At 40.8% G+C, this 22261-nt stretch overlaps 3 protein-coding genes across 8 annotated transcripts; 1 reads left to right on the top strand and 2 right to left on the bottom strand.

The window, feature by feature from the left end:
* Window positions 1-97: 97 nt before the first annotated feature.
* Window positions 98-5951, bottom strand: slc7a6os (solute carrier family 7 member 6 opposite strand). The gene is made up of 5 exons (XM_035155712.2): window positions 5710-5951; window positions 4314-4643; window positions 2386-2589; window positions 1739-1871; window positions 98-1063 (listed from the first exon to the last, which is right to left on the bottom strand). Exons 1-5 carry the CDS (start codon window positions 5896-5898, stop codon window positions 921-923), a joined length of 999 nt encoding a protein of 332 aa, XP_035011603.1. The 5' UTR covers window positions 5899-5951; the 3' UTR covers window positions 98-920.
* A 525-nt stretch (window positions 5952-6476) lies between these two features.
* LOC118108188 (nuclear factor 7, ovary-like) lies at window positions 6477-9946 on the top strand. 2 transcript variants are annotated; one of them, XM_035155708.2, is made up of 3 exons: window positions 6477-6536; window positions 7267-7518; window positions 7665-9946. In XM_035155708.2, exon 3 carries the CDS (start codon window positions 7682-7684, stop codon window positions 9311-9313), a length of 1632 nt encoding a protein of 543 aa, XP_035011599.1. In that variant the 5' UTR covers window positions 6477-6536; window positions 7267-7518; window positions 7665-7681; the 3' UTR covers window positions 9314-9946. The 2 variants fall into 2 exon arrangements, with proteins under 2 accessions (XP_035011599.1, XP_035011600.1); XM_035155709.2 differs by lacking the exon at window positions 6477-6536 and having other exon boundaries at window positions 6761-7518.
* Window positions 9947-11364: 1418 nt separating this feature from the next.
* On the bottom strand, window positions 11365-20687 carry LOC118112025 (adhesion G protein-coupled receptor G3). 5 transcript variants are annotated; one of them, XM_035161000.2, is made up of 12 exons: window positions 20561-20687; window positions 20236-20287; window positions 17146-17233; window positions 16681-16833; window positions 16032-16199; window positions 15896-15944; window positions 15724-15815; window positions 15067-15185; window positions 13046-13326; window positions 12430-12517; window positions 11956-12275; window positions 11365-11850 (listed from the first exon to the last, which is right to left on the bottom strand). In XM_035161000.2, exons 1-12 carry the CDS (start codon window positions 20613-20615, stop codon window positions 11741-11743), a joined length of 1575 nt encoding a protein of 524 aa, XP_035016891.2. In that variant the 5' UTR covers window positions 20616-20687; the 3' UTR covers window positions 11365-11740. The 5 variants fall into 5 exon arrangements, with proteins under 5 accessions (XP_035016891.2, XP_035016926.2, XP_035016905.2 ...); XM_035161035.2 differs by lacking the exon at window positions 20561-20687 and having other exon boundaries at window positions 16681-16784; window positions 20236-20269; XM_035161014.2 differs by lacking the exons at window positions 20236-20287; window positions 20561-20687 and adding an exon at window positions 18660-18697.
* Window positions 20688-22261: the final 1574 nt, after the last annotated feature.

Genomic DNA, 22261 nt, shown 5'->3' with positions numbered 1-22261 from the left:
TTTTGATTCGATTTGTCTGACTTATATATGCATATAAGAAATATCAATAAATTCTGTAAGTGAACCAGTTTGTGTTTACATCATGCAGGAAAAAGAGTTGACACTGACATGTTTTATGTTTATTTTGAAAGCTTTCCTTTTATACACATCTACATATTTACAAAAGTGAAAGTCAACAAGTATCCAAGAGAAACAATCTGAATTTCAGCGGGAAATTATGAACTAAACAATCTCACACACCCACAACAAATATGGTGCACCACGCTTTCCACATTATGCAAAAAATCTAACACGCACAGTTATACGTACACACACTACCATGCGAAAAAAAATGCAAACACCCTAAATTGCAACCACACATTGCCCGAGACACGTCGCTCACAGAATTGTTAACGGCACAAAGCATACGAGGCATATCACACTAATGTGCAACATTTCTAACACACATCCACTTTGAACAAACACACACGCAAACTTCACTCCACCACAGTAAAAAAAAAAATAAGACGCTGGACCTTTTGGAAATAACAGCAACCCCTTCAGAATCTGTGTAGTAAAGAGAGGTGTCAGATATACTGTATGTGATGCGTGAAATTTGTATTTTAGTTTAGAAGCTTTGAGGCTCAGTTACATTATAATACTTTGGCACATAAAAACTGAACTCTTTGAAAATATAACATGTATTAAAAGGATGTTTGGGTCAATTTTACCAGAAATTAGGAACGTAATAATAAAATCTGATGAGTGCCCCATATGATAGGAGATAGGATTTTTTCCTGGCATGTTTCCATCATATTCTGTGCCACTTAAGCATCTGTGTTTCCCCCCACTCTCATCTACACAGACATCTGTAAAGTATGGCATTATGTGTGGACAGGGCTTTGGGAAGATCCACTGACAGGTGCGGGTTAGTGGTTAGATCAATCAGAATTAAGTTGGTCTCCATCGTCATCCTCATCATCCTCACGGCCAGCTTCACCATTGCGGCCAAGCTCATGCAGCACTTCCCTCTGGTAGTGCTCCCAGCTCCTCCGGCTGTATGAGTGGTCCTCCTCCAAGTAGCCTGCATACATGAGACACACATCAGCCAATCAGTGACAGAAAGGACAGAGTTTAGTTCGTAAGTATATAATGTACAAGCAAATAACGGAGCTGCAGCATTACTCAAGCTAATGGAGCTTCTGACTACACAGGCTTTGGTATTGAAGGGTTTAAAAAAAACTACAGACTTAAATAAATACACTATATGGACAAACCCATTGGGACAAACCCATTGCCTTTGTTTGGACTAGGCCCCTTAGTTCCACTGAAGGGAAATCTCAATGCTTCCTCCTAGTAAAACCTCTGGATTATGTTCCATGTGAGAATACTGCAGGAGATTGTCTCGAGTATTCACCACTAGCAAGTTGGCGTTTTGATATTTCCAACATTTGACGGATGCTAAACTAAAATGAAACAAATGTCTCAGGATGAAAAAGAAAGGCCATACATGCAGGAGAAAGAAACCACGGTGTCAATTTAGAGAAGCGATGGGATTGAGAGCTTTTGGTCATACGGGCCTACGCCGATGTGATGTAAACAAAAACATGTGATCTCCAGAGTGGAAATAATGTTACGTCCTGTGTCTGAGCAGAGAATATCCTGCTACATTGTTCATACGTGAAAAGAAAACTCTGGAGAAAGTCTGGACCCCATTGTGCAGACAATGACGTCTGGAAATCAGTGAATAAACACATACCACCATAGCGCTCCTCTCTGTCACTGTCTGCATCACTTCCCTCATCAGGGTAGTCGTTCCTCCAGTTGCCTTCCTCGTTTTCATCATCCTCATCTTCATACACCTCCTCTTCATGAACCACAAGGTCAGGCACCTGGGACAGATGACAACTCCTTTGAAAGCCTGGTTTTTGTTTACTTATTGATTATTGTTTGAGAAGTTGTTAATGATAAAGATAAAGCCTGTTTCATTTTAAGCTTAAGCCTTAAGTCTGAATTCTGAGTCACCTTCTGAACACTTAAAATGTTATCTTAAATATTTCGAAGTTTGTGTTGGGAATTTTTAGGCCAAAAACATTAAGACTGCAAGAAATGCAACATATGGACAAACAAGTTTACAATGGGACTGATTGTCCTGAAGTCGTAATTCAGAGCCACTACTCAGAGTTAATAAAATAAAGAAATATAAGTCAGACGGTATCCACAGAAATTACAGGTTGGCCTGTAATGCCATTTGACATTTGCTGATTCATTCAAATACAAATTTCCCAGTTATTACAGCTGTGAACTCAGACTCCTCGTACCCCCCATGTCTACTCTCCATTTCACCCATTCACTCACTCCGATTTCAGCATTCATTCATCTGTCTGTCCATCCATCCACACACACCAGTTCTCCCTCATCGGCGTAGGCCCTGACAGACAGGATGTCCTGAATCCACCCTGGTGTGGTTGTTTCCTGGTAGTAAAGGTCGTAGACGTAGTCATCGTCCTGCCCACGCTGATCACCATCCAGCCTCTCTCCAGATATGCACAGACGCTCACGCAGCATCTTTGTGCTGTTACACAGGATCACTTCTGGGTCAGAGCACATCTTTAGTAAGATGGAGGGAAAAAAAGATAGTAAATTACTGTTGAGACACAATCTTCCACATTCATATTAGAAATGTTTCCCAATGCCTTAAATAATATTGATCAGATAAATCAAGGCAGTTGAAGCTAGAGATGGGTAGTGAAGTCTGGTATTAAAGATAAAATGTGTGAATTCTCTTTCTCTGGGTCTGTGTGCAAGACACAGGAGCAGCTCAGCATGCTGCATCATAACCACACACAGACACACACAACAGTGTTTCCCACAGTATTCATTTCTATCTATTATGTTAACGGGGTGCATGTGTAAGACGGTCAGCCATACACAACAGTCAGAGTGACTGGTACAGACTGAAGAGTGAAAGTTAAGTTTTTGTGCATGAAAGAGAACTGCAGTGCATGCCACAACTGCAGCTGAAACTATAAGCGGATGGTTAAAACGTTTCGGACCATAGTGCGAGCACGAGGTAGCATGCAAGCACACGAACAAGCAGTAGCGTGATGGTGCGAGTGAAAACGCAGCAAGCAGCGCAGCACACGCCAAAGTTAGAGATCTCTTATGTTATGAGAAGTGTAGAAAATGTTTTTGGTTCATTATGAAACAGTGGTGGGACAAATTAGAATATGGCGGGCAGTCAGTCTAGATTATTAATGGGAAACATTGCACATTGGCTGTGACCATCGTGTTCTTCTTCTGAGGGAATGGAAGAACAGGCACATGTGTAACGGTTTGTCAGGACCATCCTAAGTGAAATAGTGGCTTTTATTTTTTTGGACCATGGTTATTTTTTTCACGGTTTAGCTTCCAACATTTACACATCTAACCAATAAGAATGTGTTCTCCTGACAATGTCACATGAAGCAGTTGTATAAGAACACCTTCCTCTTCAATCCAGTGTGATTGAAAGTATATTTGTAGATTTTGTTAATGTATGTTAGCCATTGATCACTTTTGTCTTTAAAAAGTACATGTTGACTACTTTGAGCTACACTCAATTAATGTACCAAATGAGCACAGCTGGGACTGTTTACAGACAAATAGTTGGGACTTTTAACAAACAGGACCGTCCACAACTTAAATACTGAAGACAAAATACTAATACCTTAGTGCCAGCTGTTGCAGCAGTTCATCAAAGTCCTCCACTCTATCTGTAATACTACTGCAACTACTACTTGTACCAAGGTTTTTTATCTCTTTATATTTTTATTAAGTAGAAGGAGCATTGGATCATCAATATAGCACATTACACCAGTTTCGGTGTAACCAAAGGAAATTATATAATTGGATTTAATTCGATAAAAATAACCAAGATGATACAATTTAAGAAGATCAAAAGTAAATTACTATTTGATTTTTTTATGTTAGATGTAAAAGAAATGTGGAAACCACTGGGTTTCTTTAACAATGTGTTGCGTTTTAAAAGATTATACCACCCAGTATTTGTGTAAATCAAACGATAATAAGTAACCAAAATAGTTAAATAAATGTAGTGAAGTAGTGAGCAGAAAGAACATTTCCTAAAACGGAAATACTCAAATAAGGTGTATGGGTCAATGACAAATGAAGTTTAAATAAAAAGGTATTTTTATTCACTGATAAACCAAAATAATCGCACCAGTGTAACCAATGAAAAATTTGTGTCTGGAGCTCTGACTATGCAGTATGGTTATTGATAGTCAAAACACACAAAATACCCATCTCACGTCCACTACAACAACTAAACTCACCTTGCCAGAAGATTTGCCCTGCTCCTCTACATCTTCATGTTCGAGATCGACCACCTGAATTTCACAGGGACCCAAACATTTGTCCTGCTCTTTCCCAGACTCCTCTGCACTCTCGGAAGCATCTGTCTGGAGACTTTGCTGATCAGCTGGACTTGGAAGGCCTGTGCGGTGGCTGGAAAGTATTCTGTAGCGTTCCTCCCTCCGGGTGCTCCACTTAGTGCTTCGTAGGTCCCCAGTTATCCGTTGAGAACTGGTGGCAGAGGGGCGCAGTGCGTGGGCCACTCGAGGCCTAGCCAGAGCCTGTCGGACCCGTGTCTGAACGGGAGCATCCTGGTGACGAGAAGACAATGAATGTCTACCATATAGAAAATAAAAATAACCATAAATTAATATCAAAATTCTTTTTAAAGAATTGGGGTTGAGGTTTTACCGAGATTGAGGGAATCAGCTGAAAATCGTATATCAAAAGAGCTAAATGTGATTGCTTTTAGTTCCCTTCTTGCCTGAAGATGGAAATTAATCCTTTGGTAGTCCATTGCACCCCCTTCACCAGCATCCCTATTAGAAGACATGATGACGATCCTCAAACTAAAAAGAATCCATCAAATTTCCCATCTGTGGATCAGCCCAAAAATATCATGGTTCACCTGGTGGCTCCTCTTTCTTATTTTGACCGATTAACAGCGCTTCCCTATGATTATGACCACTTGATTGACTTACAGATTGTGTGAACTCCAACACCTACAACTCACAAGATGTAGCTTCAAGTTCATTTGTACGTGGTGATATACTCAGGTTTCACTAAATGTATTTGACTTATTTTTATTAGTTGTATATTAATTATTTCTCGAATTATATTGCAGTTGTCATTCTTATTGAGAACTGGGTGGGACGGGGCCAGGATCAAAATCTAAATATGGGAGGTACAGCGCGTATATATAGTTTTTGCTTCTGGCCTCTACTTTATTGCTTCTTTTAATTCTGTAAAGAACATTATCATAACGTCTGTTGGTTTTCCGTTGATTTGGATTCCGGGTGAAGTCGAATCATTTTCGAGGCCTGTAAACACGTCACAGCTACGTTTAACACAAAATGAGCTAACTACAGCACAGGCTAACGCGAATTAGGGCCGATGTGTGGCTAATGTTTGCCAACAGGGTGAATGGTATGCTAACAACAACTAGCATAGGGGGCGCGTTGTTTTCTCCGACGACAACACGAAGCTACATACAGCTTGACATGGACCAGTGGATTTTATTTTAAAACCGTGCGGTTATATCGAAGTGCTACCTAAAGTGTATTTACCTGCAGCTAACTAGTAACTAATGTCTCCACCAGCAGCAGCGTTGACGTTAGCATGTAGCGTTGCTAGCTAACACAGCAACGGGCCTCTCACCTGTGTCGCTACGGTCGCCACGAGTTTGAAGACTGAGTTTTCCACCTCGGCCTCATTGGGCTCGGGGACCGGTTCACCGGAGCTCGGCGACGTTTCCGGACGGATCCGTTTGCACGCCAGCAACAAGGCGTCCGCGGGGTCGGTCCCTCGTTTTCTCTTGACTCGCAGGATGGTCGTGTTTGGGTCCATGTTGTTCCTCTGTCTGCTCCGTCTGCAGTTCAGAGAGGTGGGGGGGAGGCGAGAGCGCTCACTCCGCCTTTATTTGCCGATACCACAAATGTCACAGCACAGCGGAGCCGTTGGAAATAATAATAAACGTAACTAAACTACCCTGAGATAACTTGTCCTATCTTTGATTAACTGATAACAACAATAATAATAATTTTATTGTTAATATTATTTTATCATTAATTATCTATCTATTTGGATTATTATCATCAAATCACTTGTCTTCTTATTTAAATGCGTGTGCCAATGATAACCTAATATTTGTATTTTATCTTTTAAAGTAATTAATGATACTGCTATCAGACAAAATATTTGAATTTACAATTAAATGTTTGTATATCAACAGTTTATCGTGCAAACTGATAATTATTGTTGTGTCTTAAAGGAAGTCCCGCCCCCAGAGCAGTTACAGTACAGCGACCAGCTGCCAACTGAGAAAGTGCTGGCTGGCCAATCAGAGATCGTTTTAGATCTTAAAGGGATAGTTCACCGAAAAATGTAAATGTTGAGTCCACAACACACTTTAGGTGTTTCATTGGTAAACAGCTTTGCAGCCCCGACATTCAAATTCGACTAGAAACCCCTCCATCGGCATAGTGGTGAGTGTAGAACACATGGTTTTTCTCTTGACTGAAAAAGGAAAGTGTGACTATTATTGATTGAAACAAACATTTATGAGTGTGAAATAAAGTTAAAAAAATATGACATTAGACAGTAACAGACAGTGTTTTAGGAATCTATTTTAAATGTATGATATAAATGAGTAGATTCAGTTATAATTTTAAGACAATATAAGCAAACACAACTGCTATTTTGCACATTCAACAATCAAGGCTTATTTTAAGGAGCCACATTTAAATTTAATGGAGGCATTTTACTGTATCAAATAACGAATACTTATAACGATGAAAGTATTTACTTATTTGTAGTCATTAGATGGCACACTCTTGATCAACTTTTACAGCGATCCATATGACAGCCACAACAACCTATAACCTAATTTCTTTAATGTCAGTTTTAAGAAAAATTCATAATACAATGGCATGACAAAATGAATTATAGATCACATTGAAAGAATAAGAGGGCTCAAATAACCGAGGAGAATGATTAAGTACTTTGATGATGTGATTTACCAAATCCTAAACCTATACACATATTGCACTATTGTATCAAAGCTGCAGCAGCGTGAAGAGTGGCTCTATCAGAGAACTGGTAAATTTGTTTTTATAGTGGAATGGAAATAATGGGATCAACAGTTCAGCAAAAATTCATTTTGTGATCTTCTATGTCTTATGTTGTGTCTTCTGAGACTCACCCTCTGTCCAACAGGCTCATCTAGTCAGTCTTGCTGAACAGCTTCAGCGGCATTCTGTTGTAAACACACACACACATACAAACACACACACACATACAAACACACACACATACAAACACACACACACACACACACAAAGACACTTTGAAGGAAGAGGTGGGGCCACACTGAATGGTTGAAGTCACATCCCCCCCAGTTGGAGCGACAGCTGCAGTCAATACAAGACTCTGCTTCTACGAAGAACAATTGAAATTGTGTTCCTGCTGGTGAGTTCACATTTTAACTCTGTATACATCAATAGTTTTAGCATGTGCACATGGGACTACTCATTCGACAAATCAACAGTCTAATAATTCAACATTTTAAGAATTCAACACTTCTGTACTGACTTTATGTCAAATCCATACTTTAGGCCCCAGTGTGTTCAGCATGGCAGCTGTCACCTGTGTGCTATGGGAGGACAACTTTCTGTGCTCTATCTGCCTGGACGTGTTCACAGCTCCCGTCACCATACAGTGTGGACACAACTTCTGCAAAGCCTGCATCATTGAAAACTGGAGAATCAATAGAAAACGCCAGTGTCCCGTCTGCAAAAAGTCTTTCGACACCAGAACTGAGGTGCACGTCAATACCTTCATATCTGAGATGGTTGCTCAGCTGAGGCAGTCGGCCATGAAAAAATCCTTGGAAGTTGCCCTAGCAGGTGAGGTTCCCTGTGATATCTGCGCTGGGACCAAGCTGAAGGCTCTCAAGTCCTGCCTGGTGTGTCTGTCCTCGTATTGTGAGACTCACCTGGAGCGACATCGGACAGTGTCAGGGCTGAAGAGACATAAGCTCATCGAGCCTCTGGTCAACCTTGGTGGCAGAATGTGTACAAAGCACGATGAACTCATGAAGCTGTTCTGCAAGACAGACCAGATGTGTGTGTGTCACCTTTGCTATGAGCTTGACCACAACTCACACCATGTTGTAACCCTGAGTGAGGAATGTGAAGAAGAGAAGGCTAAGCTGGCGAGTACGGAGGCTGAATTTCAGTACATGATCGAGGAGAGGCAGCTGAAGGTGCTGGAGCTCAGAGGGTCAGTGCAGCTCAGCAAAGAAGCTGCAGACAAAGCAGCAGCAGATGGTGTACCTGTCTTCACTGTCCTGAAGCAGCTTTTGGAGACGGATCTGTCCAAGCTCACAGAAGAGATCAAGAGGAAACAGGAAATTACAGCAAATCACGCCAAGGGCCTTATGGAAGAGCTGGATCGGGAGATCTCCGAGCTGACAAGGAGAAACGATGAGGTTAAGCAGCTGTCACGCTCTGACGATCCCCTCCACCTCCTCCAGAACTCCTCATCCCTGAGGACCTTCCCACCCACTAAAGACTGGGAGAAAGTCAGCCTCCATCAGCCATCGTTTGAGGGGACCGTGGCAAGAGCCGTGGCCCGCCTCAAAGAGACACTCAGCAGAGACACAATGGCCCTGCTCGAGGCTGAACTAAAGAGGGTGCAGCAGTACGCAGTGGACGTGACCCTCGACCCTAACACGACACACCCCACACTCACCCTGTCTGTTGATGGGAAACAAGTGAATCACAGTGATGTGGACATGACTCTTCCAGACAACCCGGACAGATTCTCTACTTGCATCCTTGTCTTGGGGAGGCAGAGTTTCTCCTCCAGCAGGTTTTACTATGAAGTCGAGGTTAAAGGGAAGACTAAGTGGGATCTGGGAGTGGCCAGTGGTTTGGCAAACAGGAAAGGACTAGTCACTTCAAGCCCAGAAGCCGGCTACTGGACCCTGCAGCTAAGGAATGGAAATGAGTACACAGCTCTTGCCGACCCTGACATCTTGCTCCCGCTGAAATCGCGACCTCAGAGGGTGGGGGTGTTTGTAGATTATGAGGAGGGTTTAGTCTCATTTCATGACGTTGACACTGCAGATATTATCTACTCCTTCACTGGCTGCGCCTTCAACGGCAAACTCTACCCTTTCTTCAGTCCTTGCTTCGACGACGGAGGTGTAAACTCTGCCCGTCTCAGAATCTCTTCTGTTCATGAAGCTGATGTTATATAAAGCTATCCATAGATATTGTGGCAATAATCATCCTCACACTTTAACATTGTTTTAATTGTTTTGGCCAAGTTAATGTTGGTAGAGTTGTTTCATGTATCTGTTACTTTTACTTTTAGCAGACTTGATGTGTAGATATGCAATTTTTAATCCATTCATAACAGAATGTTGCGCTAAATAAATGTATTATTATTATTATTGCTTAACAGAGATAGAATAACAGAAGTGGTGCACATAGCATACCTCACAATCCTCTTTCACATTTTTCTTAACTTGTTATTAATTGTTTTAGACGTAATAGAGCCTTGTGATTTAAATCTATCTATTGTTGTGTATTTAGTATTTTGGTTTTGGTTCCAGGGTTGAAACTAATTTGTAAGTTGAAAAAACTACTATTTATTTGCTTCAATGTGATGTTGTATTTTATGTTTTATAATTGAATATTGTAGTTTCTTGTTTTTTCTATATTTTATCTGTATTTATCTTTTGTAATCAGCAGTGGCTGGACAGGGTATGGTCACTGTCATTTCCATGGTTTTATGGATGAATAAATTGAATCTTGAATCTTGGATAAGCCGGTGCTCATCTGCCAATGTCACGTCCAGCTGACTATTATTATAAAATTGACATCTTGTTTCTTTTGTCCACTGTTTTTTTGTATAACACAGCAAGTAGAACAGGTTTAACTGTCACCCTGAAGTGCAAAGCAACATTTATATTTGATGGAGAAAAAGGTAATAAATTAAAGTTTAAATAATACTGTAGAAATTATAGACACAACAACTAAAGACACAACTATAGAAACTTTGTCATTGGTACAATCTAACTTCTCAGAATGAAGATTTGTAATGTGCAGTCTATTCAAGAGACAAAGACAAATTGTGATTCAAATACACCACAATTTGTATTAATTGTGCTAAGCATGGGATGACAGATTCATTGAAGCACGCATTTTGCAACAGCAGTACAGTTCGGAAGATTTGTCTTGATTTAAATCACTGGTTATCAGAGGTATTGGCGATTAACCTAAATTTCAATCAATCAAATTGTAAATTTTAGTACTAGAAATCCGCAGATTCTCCTTTATTGTTACACTGGAAGAAAGAAAGGTGTCTATGTTTATTATGTAAAGGTTCAGTGAGTAAGAATTAGCTGAAAGGGATCTATTGGCAGAAACTTAATATAAAATAATCCTAGTGATGTTTTCACTAGTGTTTAATCATCTAAATTGTACAAATTGTTGTTTTTTTGATCCTAGAATGAGCCCTTTATATTTAAAAGCTTTATATTTACATCAGGAGCAGGTCCTCTCTACAGAGGCTGGACAAACTAAACACCTTTTGAGTTTTTATGAAAACTGCCACAGGTTCTCTCTCAAATTTGGATGGTAGGGTGAGGTGAGGGATATTGAGCTGCAACATGAAACTTCACCACTAGATGTCACTAAAGTCTATACACTGAAACTATAATTGAAGACAAAAGCCATGGAAAAGATAAAATATAAATTTGACATCCTGTAGGGAAAAGTATTACAAGTATAACATTAAAGAAAATGTCTTTTATATTTAAACTGCAGAGATTGTTTTTTTAATTTTGTGTATTTTTGTCATGAGAAGGTGAAGAATTATTTTTAAAAAACTTGATAGGAATCAAACACTAACTTCACAAAACACATGACAGAACCTTAAAATAAATGAGTTTCATTCAATATTCATGCAAAAATATGAACCATATCAGGGTTTGTACATGTTCAGGGATGTACAGAAATACACAGTTCAAAGTGAAGTGTGTCTGATGTGACCTTTGACATTAACCTGGTGGAGATTCAAAAGAAACAGATAATAGTTACTTTCAAATCTTCAAGAATTGGCCACACCAGCATTTTGAAGAATTTGCATTTACAAATTACTACAGCAAAGTCATTTGACTGAAATGGATCAGCATTGCAGCTTTGGTGGACACTGAACAATAGTGTTTGCATTTCCATAATAACACTGCCTAGTAAGAATTTACACACACGCACTGTCAGAAGAACTTGTTTCCTCCACACTGTCTAGTTTGTTCATTTTTTTAATGAAAAGTTGTGTTTTGAACTTCAGGGCCACAGCAGAGTTTCTGATGCCGCTTCCAGAAAGTTGAATCTTATTTTCATTCTCCATTCCTCATTTCTGAGTATCAGCGCACTGGGGGGACTTCTCCTTTATTTCCAAAGCTCCTCCTTCCATGGCGTTCTATCTCCTGCTGTGGTCCGAGCGACAGAGTCTGTTCGTCTTGTTCACGTTAAATTCAAATTCATTCTAATTTATTTAGTCTATTTTTTTCTCTCTCCTTATTGAAATTAATTTAATGTTAGTTAACTGAATAAATTGACAAGAGTCCAAAGGTCACAGATGGTACTGTATGTACACACATATATACAAATATATATGATCAGTTATTGAGAGTGGTCATTTTCTGAGAGGACGGGTAAGTCGTTGATGAGTCTTTGTCGGATTGAGATTTGCAGGTCAAAGCCACGGACCACAGGAACAGAAATACACCTGAGACGAGAAAATAAAGGCTTTGAATTCTTATGGCAAATCAGTACAACACAGTACATACTCTATTGCTGCACTGTATAAACTGATGATCACGTTCATACTGACCCTGCAGGGAGTTAAGTATTGTGAACACGTAGATCCCAGGGAGGGAGATGTACGTGATGCTCGCTAAGCTCCAGGGTAACCCCAGCAGACAGCTGAGGCCCAGCACTGTGACAAAGTCCTTCCATAACCTCTTCCCTGTGTTCGCCTTCTTCCAGCAACTGCTTCTGTTAGCGTCTCCACTTCTTCCTCTAATGCCCCACAGCTTAAACACCACCAGCCCCAGCAAGCAGGCATTGTACAGTATGACCATACATGGAAAGGCCACAGTTGTGATGTAATGGACCACAAGGCTCGGTGTGAACTCACTCCTCATCCAGCACCTGTCAGTTATCATAAAGAGAAAGAAAGAGAATATAAAATTAGGAATTTAAAATTGGAACAAAGCAGAGGATACATGTAACTGAGGTCAAGTTATGTAGAATCAAAGCAAACTGGGTGGTTGACTTTTAAAATCAATCACAAGGAATTTCTTACATCTGTACTGTTGAATTTTGGTTTTTGGCATCGTATTTGCCATAAACACCTAAACTTCCACAAACCACTACAATCAGTGTAGGCAGACCTGTGGAAAGACAAGCACAATTCATAATATTACATAATTGAATTCAAAGACCAAAATAAAGTTGACCATTCCAACTCACATGTGTGTGATATAGTTTTGAATGTCTTGAGATCTGTATTGTTTACAGCTACTGCGGTAATAATTCATGTAAACAGTGGTAACGTTGTAAAATACAGAATTTAACAACTATTAGCAAAGACAACATGGTCAGCAACTCTTGTAATTGATCATCCATGTTGCGTTCCACACCTGTTCTTCGAGAAGGGGGTCATGTGATAGGAACCTGCATTGCTTCTAAACATCTCTATTTCTGCCCGTCCAGACTAAAACGCTGAGTTTTCAAACTAGAACATGGCTGGCAGCGTTTCACAAACCAATGGGCGACTTTACAGTGGGTTGCAACTTAATAAAATGAAGGATTCAGCTGCAGATTAAACCTGACGTTATCGATATAACCCTGCCTTAGAGGACATGACATGCAAATACGGTAACTAATGGTCCAAAACTTGAGTGGTTAACTCCACTCACCCCATCCCACCAAGCTGAGTTTGAGCAGGTATCTCCTGATGTAGATGTTGAAGACTTGGACGAGGAGGAGGTAAAGGTGGAATCCCTCCAGAGCCATCCAGCAGAAGGTCGCCATCAGGGACCAGTGCAAAAAGAGGCCCAGAAAGAGGCAAACCCAGCCCTCATCGTCCTCGTTGAACAGCCATACCCAGAAGCAGCACAGCAGGAAGCTGAGGTGGAGGCAGAGCAGTGCCCCTGAGAGCTGCATGTGCAGACCGATAACCTTCTCTGGGCGCCGCTGTCTGAAAGACAAACAGCAGACAGAATATCATGATCATCCTTCAATAGGTCTACTTAGCAGACGCTTTCTCCTCAGCAGGGTCCTATGAGCCCAGTGGACTTCTATATACTTGCCATATTGGTCAAAAAATATGTTAGTCACACACTTATAATGTAGCTGCTGATAAAAAAATTCTGTTGAGTCTTAACCACAACAACATCAGACTGTTCCTGATTCTCTCTTCTTGAATGTTTGTGGCTCACAGCAGCCAGTCACACTGGCGCTGATTTTATATGTTAGTTGTATATGCAAAATGGACAGAAATGGTTGTACAAAGAACAAATAAAGAGAGCTAGAGAAAGAGAAATATTGTGTTTTTTTTTAAAAAACTGATCATATCAGCTGTTTGACGACCACGCAAGCAGTTTAAATCTAGTGGTTTCATTAACAGAAACCAGTGGTGATAGGGGTGCTGCTCTTCAAAAAGTGAATATCTCAAAGTGGTCACACACAATCTACACTCAGGTATCTGCCGTGTGACTATAGGCATGTGAAATTAAACTGCCAGTATGTCAAAACCGCTAGAACATTCATTTGGGCTGTCTGAAATAAGGTCATGAACAGTTTCTATTCCTGTGTTGTTCACAGTTACAAATAAGCCTCTTTGACCGAAAACAACATTCTCTACTAACAAGCTCTCATGCCCAACTGCGTGTTTGAAAAGAAAGTGCAAGTTTCTTTGCAGAAGTGATATTTGGGCCTCAGAAATAATGCATACCAGGTGCCAGGATAGTGCTTTCTACCATACCCAATTATTAATGAAATGAGAAAGACTCTGCTCTTCAGTCAGTCTACCACACTTTACACCCTTTAATTTATTATTATACAATGACTAGCTTCTTATCCAAAAGGAGCAACGCCATGCTTCGACCCACAGGACACAGGGTGTCACACTCGAATAAGCAAGGTGTATAAAATGACTGCAGTGGTCAAGGTACATCTGCGAGACCAAACACAGTACGTTAAAATAGCTGAACATTGCATTGCATAGCCATTTTCAGACATGACCTCCAGATGATGTCCTGAGAATTAGGTGTGGACTTGGTCCAAAGTTTTTCTTTCACACGTGCACAACGCAGCAGAAGGTTGTCCGCTCAGGTGAGGGATGCTGAGGCATGTAACGTGATAACTCTGCTGCAGAGGTCACAAGTTTTTGTTTACAGCACATCAACACTGGCGTCCGCCCTTATCACCATCAGCTCCCCTGTCATCTTCGTCGGTGTCCTCTACGTGTATGGCACCCCTTTTTTATCCTGAGATATTTGTTTTCGTTTAGTTTTTTCATTTTTGCATCTATCACTCACAGGATCTGCTGCTGTGTTCTCACATCAGATCTTTCACACTTTCTGCTAACTTTATACTAATGGACTGGCTGCAGTAAGTCCACAGAAAGTCCAGAGGCTCTCCCTCTGACATTAGCTTTGACACAAACAGCCCCTACAGAGAACGTCCAGAGGATCTCGCAGAGTTCAGTGCATGTCTGAAAGCAGCTAATGATAATTTATCTGCCCTATGGTTTGACCTCTACAGGGGAAGAAAACACTGGTAACACAGGTATCATCCATGTCTCACTTCAGTTCCTTGACAAATAGGACAGAAGATGTCTCCTCTGTTGATCATATTATTACAGGTATTTATGATCATTTATTACAATCTACCCTGTTATAATTATAATATGAGAATAAAACACAAAAAAACTCACTGTAGACATATATAGATGATCAGGCTCATCACTGTGAAGACAACGGAGAGGGCTGATCCAATGTAGGTGATGTAGCTAAGATTCGTAGAATGAGTTTCATCCACTGACAAAATAGGGTTCTGGAACAAAGAGAAGAAGATTATATCAAAAATTCACCTCAGAATGAAGTTTAGAATTCAGGAGGAGGTCGCATCAGTAGATTAGGTTTTGAAAACCTGCACTACTCACTTACTACATTAAATGTACATATATATATGGATATAAAGGAAGGTATGGTCTACAAAATTGAACGTTAGTATAAAATGATATGTTTAAATGGGTATTTATTCACCGTAATAGCATATTTAAAGATAAATAGATAAAAAGGTATAAATTCACAATTGTATACAATATGATATGGATATATAAATTGTATGTAAGATTATGGGTGACTTTAAAAATGGAATAGGTTATACAGATAATGTGTAAGAGGACACTAATTTTCATCAAAAAGTAATGGTGAGTAGTTGCATATGGAAAAAACAGTGCAGCATTTATTTTACAGTCTGAATGGAATACATAGTGTATAACAGAAACAGTTAGAGAGCAGGGGTTAAGGCAGCATCAGGTGACATGTGGTTGATGAAATAAAGTGAGAAAAACATGTTGTTACTTTACCACAAGCACAGCAAAGAAACTGAGGTGGTTGCAGCTGCAAGTAACCTGAGCCCCAGTGTCATTGGTATTACAGCCGTATGTGCTCCAAATCCCTAAACCACACACGCACACATGATCATTATTTGTAAATTGTCCATTTAAAAGAAACAGAAAAATTCTGATGACTGTTCACCTGTTCCATTGTCTAACTCCTGCCAAAACACACAAGTCCTGTTTTCCATCTGAAACATATTCATAAGTCGATCAAGACCAGAGGAATTTTATTTTCTAAATCAATATTATCTCTTGTTTCTCATTTTCCATTTTACCTGTTGGGTCTGTGTGAAGGTTAGTTCAATAGGTTGAGGCAGGTTCCCGACAGGCTGGCTCCCTGCCAGCACTGCCAGCACTAACCCTCCCATAACAGTGCCTTGCATGTGATCACGCTGGTCGTGTATGACCATTCTCCTCGTTGCTTTTTTATGGTTAGGACTCGGCTGCAATGACAAGACAGATGTGGCATACGGGGTAAAGGGCAATTTAACCAGGTTCCAAGACATGAAGAGGAGTTTTATCAATCCAAGAGTAATGACTTTCATCAATTTCATGGTACACAGCTGCTGATTAGAGTGCACAGCAAATCATCAAATTAAATTAAGTGGTCTGAGAAAAAAAAGAAAAAAAACTGGTGTCTATGGCCATCGCAGGATTGTAATAAACACAGCCAATGAGCAATGACAACCCGCCTGCACCCTGCCCGAGCTCTCACTCTGCATGACAGGGGCGTAGCTTTAACGAGAGTATCGTGGGATATGGGATATCGTTTGCATATATTCAAAGTGTGTCCTGCTCTTGCTAACTCTTTTCCAGGATTACCAAACCTAGCTTTAAGGTCCTTTTCCTTATCCATCTGATTTTAAAGGTTTTAAAAACTTTCTCAATTCACCTATAGGGGCAATCAAGAAAAGTATTTTTTACCTTTATAGCTTCAGGCCTACTGACTGTAAAGTAAGTGCTGTTGATCACCGTGGCAACCAGCACCACCTCCATCTGCGATTCATTTCCTCTGCTTCTCTGAAGAGCTGAGGATGGGATGTGAACCCTGTGCATGTCAGTGGGATACACTTCTGCCTAAAAGTCACAAGTAAACACAAAAGCACACAAAAAATGCTACAAAGCAATTTATGGACATTGAATTTGTTGATTTGATAATTTGAATTGCTCTATTGTTATGCACGTCAAGAGAAAACCCTATGTACAGGAATCTGTAACAAGATGTAGTAAACCTTTGTTTACTACACAATAGTTACTACTTTTTTTCCCTTTTTTTCTTATTTGTTAGTGCAGAACACATGAAAGATACATTTACCTCCAATAAAAAAACTAAAAAAGCAATTGTGAACCAGACGAGACAAGAGCCGGGGCCCAGTCACATGGCCTCACCTCTTGAGATGAGTTCACCAACTGAAGAATGAAGTTTGGCATATGTTGGCGTCCTTGTAAACAGGTTGAAATTCTTCTTTCATAACACCTACCAACAGATATGTCACATTATTCAACAATCATGAAGTTATAAAGTACTATATACTAGGGATGCACTGATATGGAAATTCTTGGCCGATACCGATATTTAAAACAACAATCTAGCCGATAGCCGATACCGATATTTGTTTATTACTTGAATAATATGAAAAACAGAAAAAGTGACAAGTGTAACTTTAGATGCCATGGATGGACATAGACACCTATTCAGCCAAACATTTAACAGTATCACCAGGCCTACTCAAGACATCATCTCAACTGTAAACAGATGCTTGCAATGCAGCCTTACAAAACACTAGCATAAACCCTTAGGGAATGCCATATAAATTCAAATCAAGATGCAGTGCTACTACTAGCCTGCTGTGCAACACAACACAATAGGAGGCTCTGATTACAACAAATAAAGCCGCCTGGCTGTGCACACCGGATCCGCATTTCTCCGCGCCGGTCAGCCCGCGATTCTCCGCTTGTTGTTGTATGTAACCCGTTCAATGTTGGGTGTCGGGGGTAAATGACGTATTCTCCAAGCAAGCCTTTAGCCCCCCCCCCCTCTCTCTTTTTATCTGTATGACTGCTTGTGTGGCTGTAGTGGATGGGCAGAGGGGGACATTTAATTATGTGATTGGGAAAATTGGGAAAATTAAAACTCCAGGACAACAGAAGGGGAATACAAAGTATGGGATGCATATTTGATCATTTATATCATATAAAATATGTCATTTATATCGTTTAAAATCATTTTTCAGTCTGTTTCCTGGCGCGATACGCTCGCTCGCACGCCGAAACCATCGGTTTGCATAATTCTTATCCATTGTGTAATTTATGTCTATCGCTCAAGTTGAAATATTTGAATTTGGGTGAAAAATCTGCGTGACGCAATATCGCAAAAGCAAACCAGTGCTGATAATGAAACTCACTGGACTCGGTCCTGGCACCAACCCAAGCTAAAGGGTGATCAAACCATTCACTTGTTAGTCTTGGGTAGCGCTGGAAACGACAGTCATCCAGACACAGCTCCTGGAGCAGACAGTGAAATTCCCAGAGCTGTGTGCTCCCTACATGGTCTTGGCCCCCCCCCGTCCCCCCACACTCGTTACTTCCGGGTTTACACCGGAGGCAGCGCAGCGCCGTTCCCAAGCACGCAGCCGGGCTGTTCACACGGGACGAGCATTTCTCCGCTGGTCAGCCCGCGATTCACTCACATGTGGCATTTGTCTGGATCGTTGGGACTGGGAGGCTGCAGCAGCTGCTCGGGAGCGACCGCTCGCTCTCCCGTGCGTGAGCTGGAATTTGTGTCAGCGCCACACAGCCAGCAGTGTGGAAGACTTCCGCAGTGTTCAGCGCTACTGTAACCCCCGAACCCCGACATTCAACGGGTACAACAACAAGCGGAGAAAGCAGAATCGCGGGCTGACCTTATATATACAGTCTATGGGGCTGACCAGCGCGGAGAAATGCTCGTCCCGTGTGAACAGCCAGGCGGCTGCGTGCTGGAGAACGGCGCTGCGCTGCCTCGCAGCGGTCTTCCACACTGCCAGCTGTGTGGAAGACTTCCGCAGTGTTCAGCTCTACTGTATGCCGGGTTACAGTAGTTACGCCGGGTTACAGTAGTTCCGCCGGGTTACAGTAGTTACGCCGGGGTACACCGGACGCGGAAGCGCCGCTGCGAGGCAGCGCAGCGCCGTTCTCCAGCACGCAGCCGCCTGGCTGTTCACACGGGACGAGCATTTCTCCGCTGGTCAGCCCCATAGACTGTATATATAAGGTCAGCCCGCGATTCTGCTTTCTCCGCTTGTTGTTGTACCCGTTGAATGTCGGGGTTCGGGGGTAAATGATGGTCTTCATAGCCCCCCTCTCTTTCTCTCTCTGTCTGTCTGCTTGTGTGCTTGTAGTGGATGGGCAGAGGGGACATTTAATTATGTGATTGGGAAAATTAAAACTCCAGGACAACAAGGGAATACAAAGTATGGGATGCATATTTGATAATTTATATCATATAAAATATGTAATTTATATCGTTTAAAATCATGGGGGGAGAGGGGGGAGGGGGGAGCTGGCTCATTAGCATTTAAAGGAACAGGCACTCAAAACAGGTCGCTCTGTGGAGGGCTGTTTTATACAGGGTAAAAAGGGTGCTGTTTTATATGATCCTTGTGGTATTTTGACCAAAGTATGTTACAGACATTTCATTAAGACCCCAAGGAACCATATCAACTTGTGGTAAAATGGGCATGCTATGTCCCCTTTAAAATAATTTATACCCACCATTATTTTCACAGTGGGGCTCCAAATGGTAAGTGTTGCAGCACAAAATTCTTCGTTCTAACCCAAAGAAGACAACGAAATACCAAAAAGGTGAAGACCGGTGGAGGTGTTTCAATGGTGGAGAGACCACAGGAAGTTCCCTTCTGGACCATGCTGTGGCCAGACCACACACCAGTAAGTAATTACGCGGCTGATTCTGGTTGTTGAACGTGTAGTTTGTGTAAATACAGAAGGTGTATTCTGTCTACAGATAATGTTAATGTTTGTGATTTGTCGAGATCAGTCGTTCAAATTGGCAATGTGCGTGCATAAAGTTGGGGGGTGGGGCTTCTGAAGGAGCAGCGAAGGGAAGGGTGTATTTGTTTTCACACATCAACAGTCGTTACCCGACCTTGTTTTTAGCTGAACAAAAATGACCCAGCTAAGTTGTCTTTGGCTCGTGTACAACATCACTGATGAATGAAAATCTTTGACATGTACAGACAATGTCGACCATAAATTATTATCAAACGCTGATACAGAGAAAGACATGTGCATTCAGCTGACAGCCTTTTCATTGACAACAATATGGTAAGTTATGATAATCGTGTCCAAGCTACTCCAGCATTCATTAGAATGCAAAGGACAATCACGTGTATTCAGTTGTGTAGGAGAAAGATACGTTACCCCTTAAAAAGAGGAGCATGAGACCTACAGCAGCAGCTCAGGCTCTGTTTTATGAGTTACCTGGTCCAGTCATTGTGAAGATGGCACTCTCTGAGGACGTCTTTACACCAATCTGTTAGTGACAGACACAAACAGAGCCAATAATACTACAATATATGGATGGACACACAATTTAATAAGATAAGACTTTTAAGTGACAGATCTCGCTCCAGTGTAAGATTTAAGACAGGCGGTTTCTGTTTCTGTTGTCAGCCAGTCAATTTCATGAGTGACTTCCATTATTGGAAGTCCCCAACCTTAACAGTTTAAGATGGTAGTTAACACACAAGCACACAACCATAACACACACTATAATCAAACACAGGAAACAGGTGAAGATACTCACTGATTGCTTGAGCTGTAGAAAGCCAAGAAAGAGTGACAAGAAAAATCCACATCATGTCTCACACATATGATGAAACTGAATCATTCACAGCGTTGGTCTGCGGGTTAATAAGCTGAGAGAACATCTACATCACATGGTCGTGACCAAGTGGGGGAGGTAATGTCATAGGAACAGGAAATGATTCATATCAGATGTGGTTTACCGTGGCAGGACCATTGTCTATAATCTAATATTTGGGAGCTGCTGATGTTGAGGTAATTAATTGTATCTGCTCATTAAAGTATTGTTGATTTATAGATAAGTGGTAGATCAGCATGCGAAGGAAGGAAAATCTCCACCACTTGCAATTGTTCATATCTGTATTGTTAAATGACAAAATCTTCAACATTGGATTCTCCCTTGAGAAAGAGGAAGTTTCCCTCACGCAATACTGTAAATAAGACACAGGCCGGGCGTCATGGCCAACAGGTACTGAAACTCAGAAGTGCAGCACACAATGTTTTACAAAGTTGGCAACGCACATTTACAATGCAAATGCGCACTTGGCTTATTCGGGAATTCTTCTGTGGGGATATTAATGCAAATAAAATTCAGCAAAATCAAGACACACATAAGGGTAGTTTTTCACTTTTTTAAACCAATTTTATTACACATTTTTACTAGTCTATATAACATGTATAATTCCAGTATTGACAATTATTCATGATGTATTGATTATGATTTCCTTTGATTAAAACTTGATCAGTCTCACATATTGATTATTGAAAACTGCATTCAACTACACAATGATTTAAAGGTTCAGTTTGTAGAATTTAGTGACATCCAGTGGTGAAGTTTCATGTTGCAGCTGAACACCTCTCACCTCACCATGTCCTTCCAAACATGAAAGAGAACCTGTGGTAGCCTTCAGTTGTCATAAAAACTCAAAAAGTGTTTAGTTTGTCCAGTCTGGGCTACTGTAAAAAACAATGATGGCCTCCGTAGACAGGACCCTCTCCCAATGTAAATATAATGTATTTCAATGTAAAGGGCCCATTCTATGGTAAAGAAAACAACAATTCGTACAATTTCGATGAAACACACCAGTAGAAACATCACTAGGATTATTCTATATTTAATTCCTGCCAATAGATCCATTTCACCTGAATCTTACACACTGAACCTTTAAAGTAGGTCGATGGAGGAAACATCTTTTTTTTTTTACGGTGCTTTACAAGTAAGTAAAAAAAAAAAAAGGAAAAACAGTCAGTAAGGTCAGAGCTGGATTAAAAGGAAGTAAATAAATGCCATTAAAAAGTTAGAAGTGAATTCAGAACCTAACTGCTGAGAAAGCCCAACTATTTACAAGAGATTTCAAAGAGGATGAGGAGTTTGCCATACAGGGAGATTGTTCCAAACAGTGGAAATCCTGAGAGAAAAGGTCTGGTCACCCTTGGTCCTCAGCTGTGACTGAGGAATAGTGCCTTCGCTCAGGAACTCGTGTTACGAATCTTAAAATCAATTTTAACATTTTCTGGAAGGCAATGAAAGTAAGCGGGAATTTGAGTAAACTTCTTTCTTTTAGTGGATATCTCGAGAAGACGTTTTTAGACAAGCTGTAATTATGTAAACACTAAATTACAGTGATCCAAACAAGAGGAAATGAATGCATGAATAACAATGTGTAAGTGCCTTCTGAAAACAACAACTGGACAAATGTGT

Source organism: Hippoglossus stenolepis, chromosome 1 (assembly GCF_022539355.2).
Source record: "Hippoglossus stenolepis isolate QCI-W04-F060 chromosome 1, HSTE1.2, whole genome shotgun sequence".
Lineage (NCBI taxonomy): Eukaryota > Metazoa > Chordata > Actinopteri > Pleuronectiformes > Pleuronectidae > Hippoglossus > Hippoglossus stenolepis.
The sequence above is the reverse complement of the archived record's forward strand: the minus strand, read 5'-3'. Positions and strand labels throughout refer to the sequence as shown.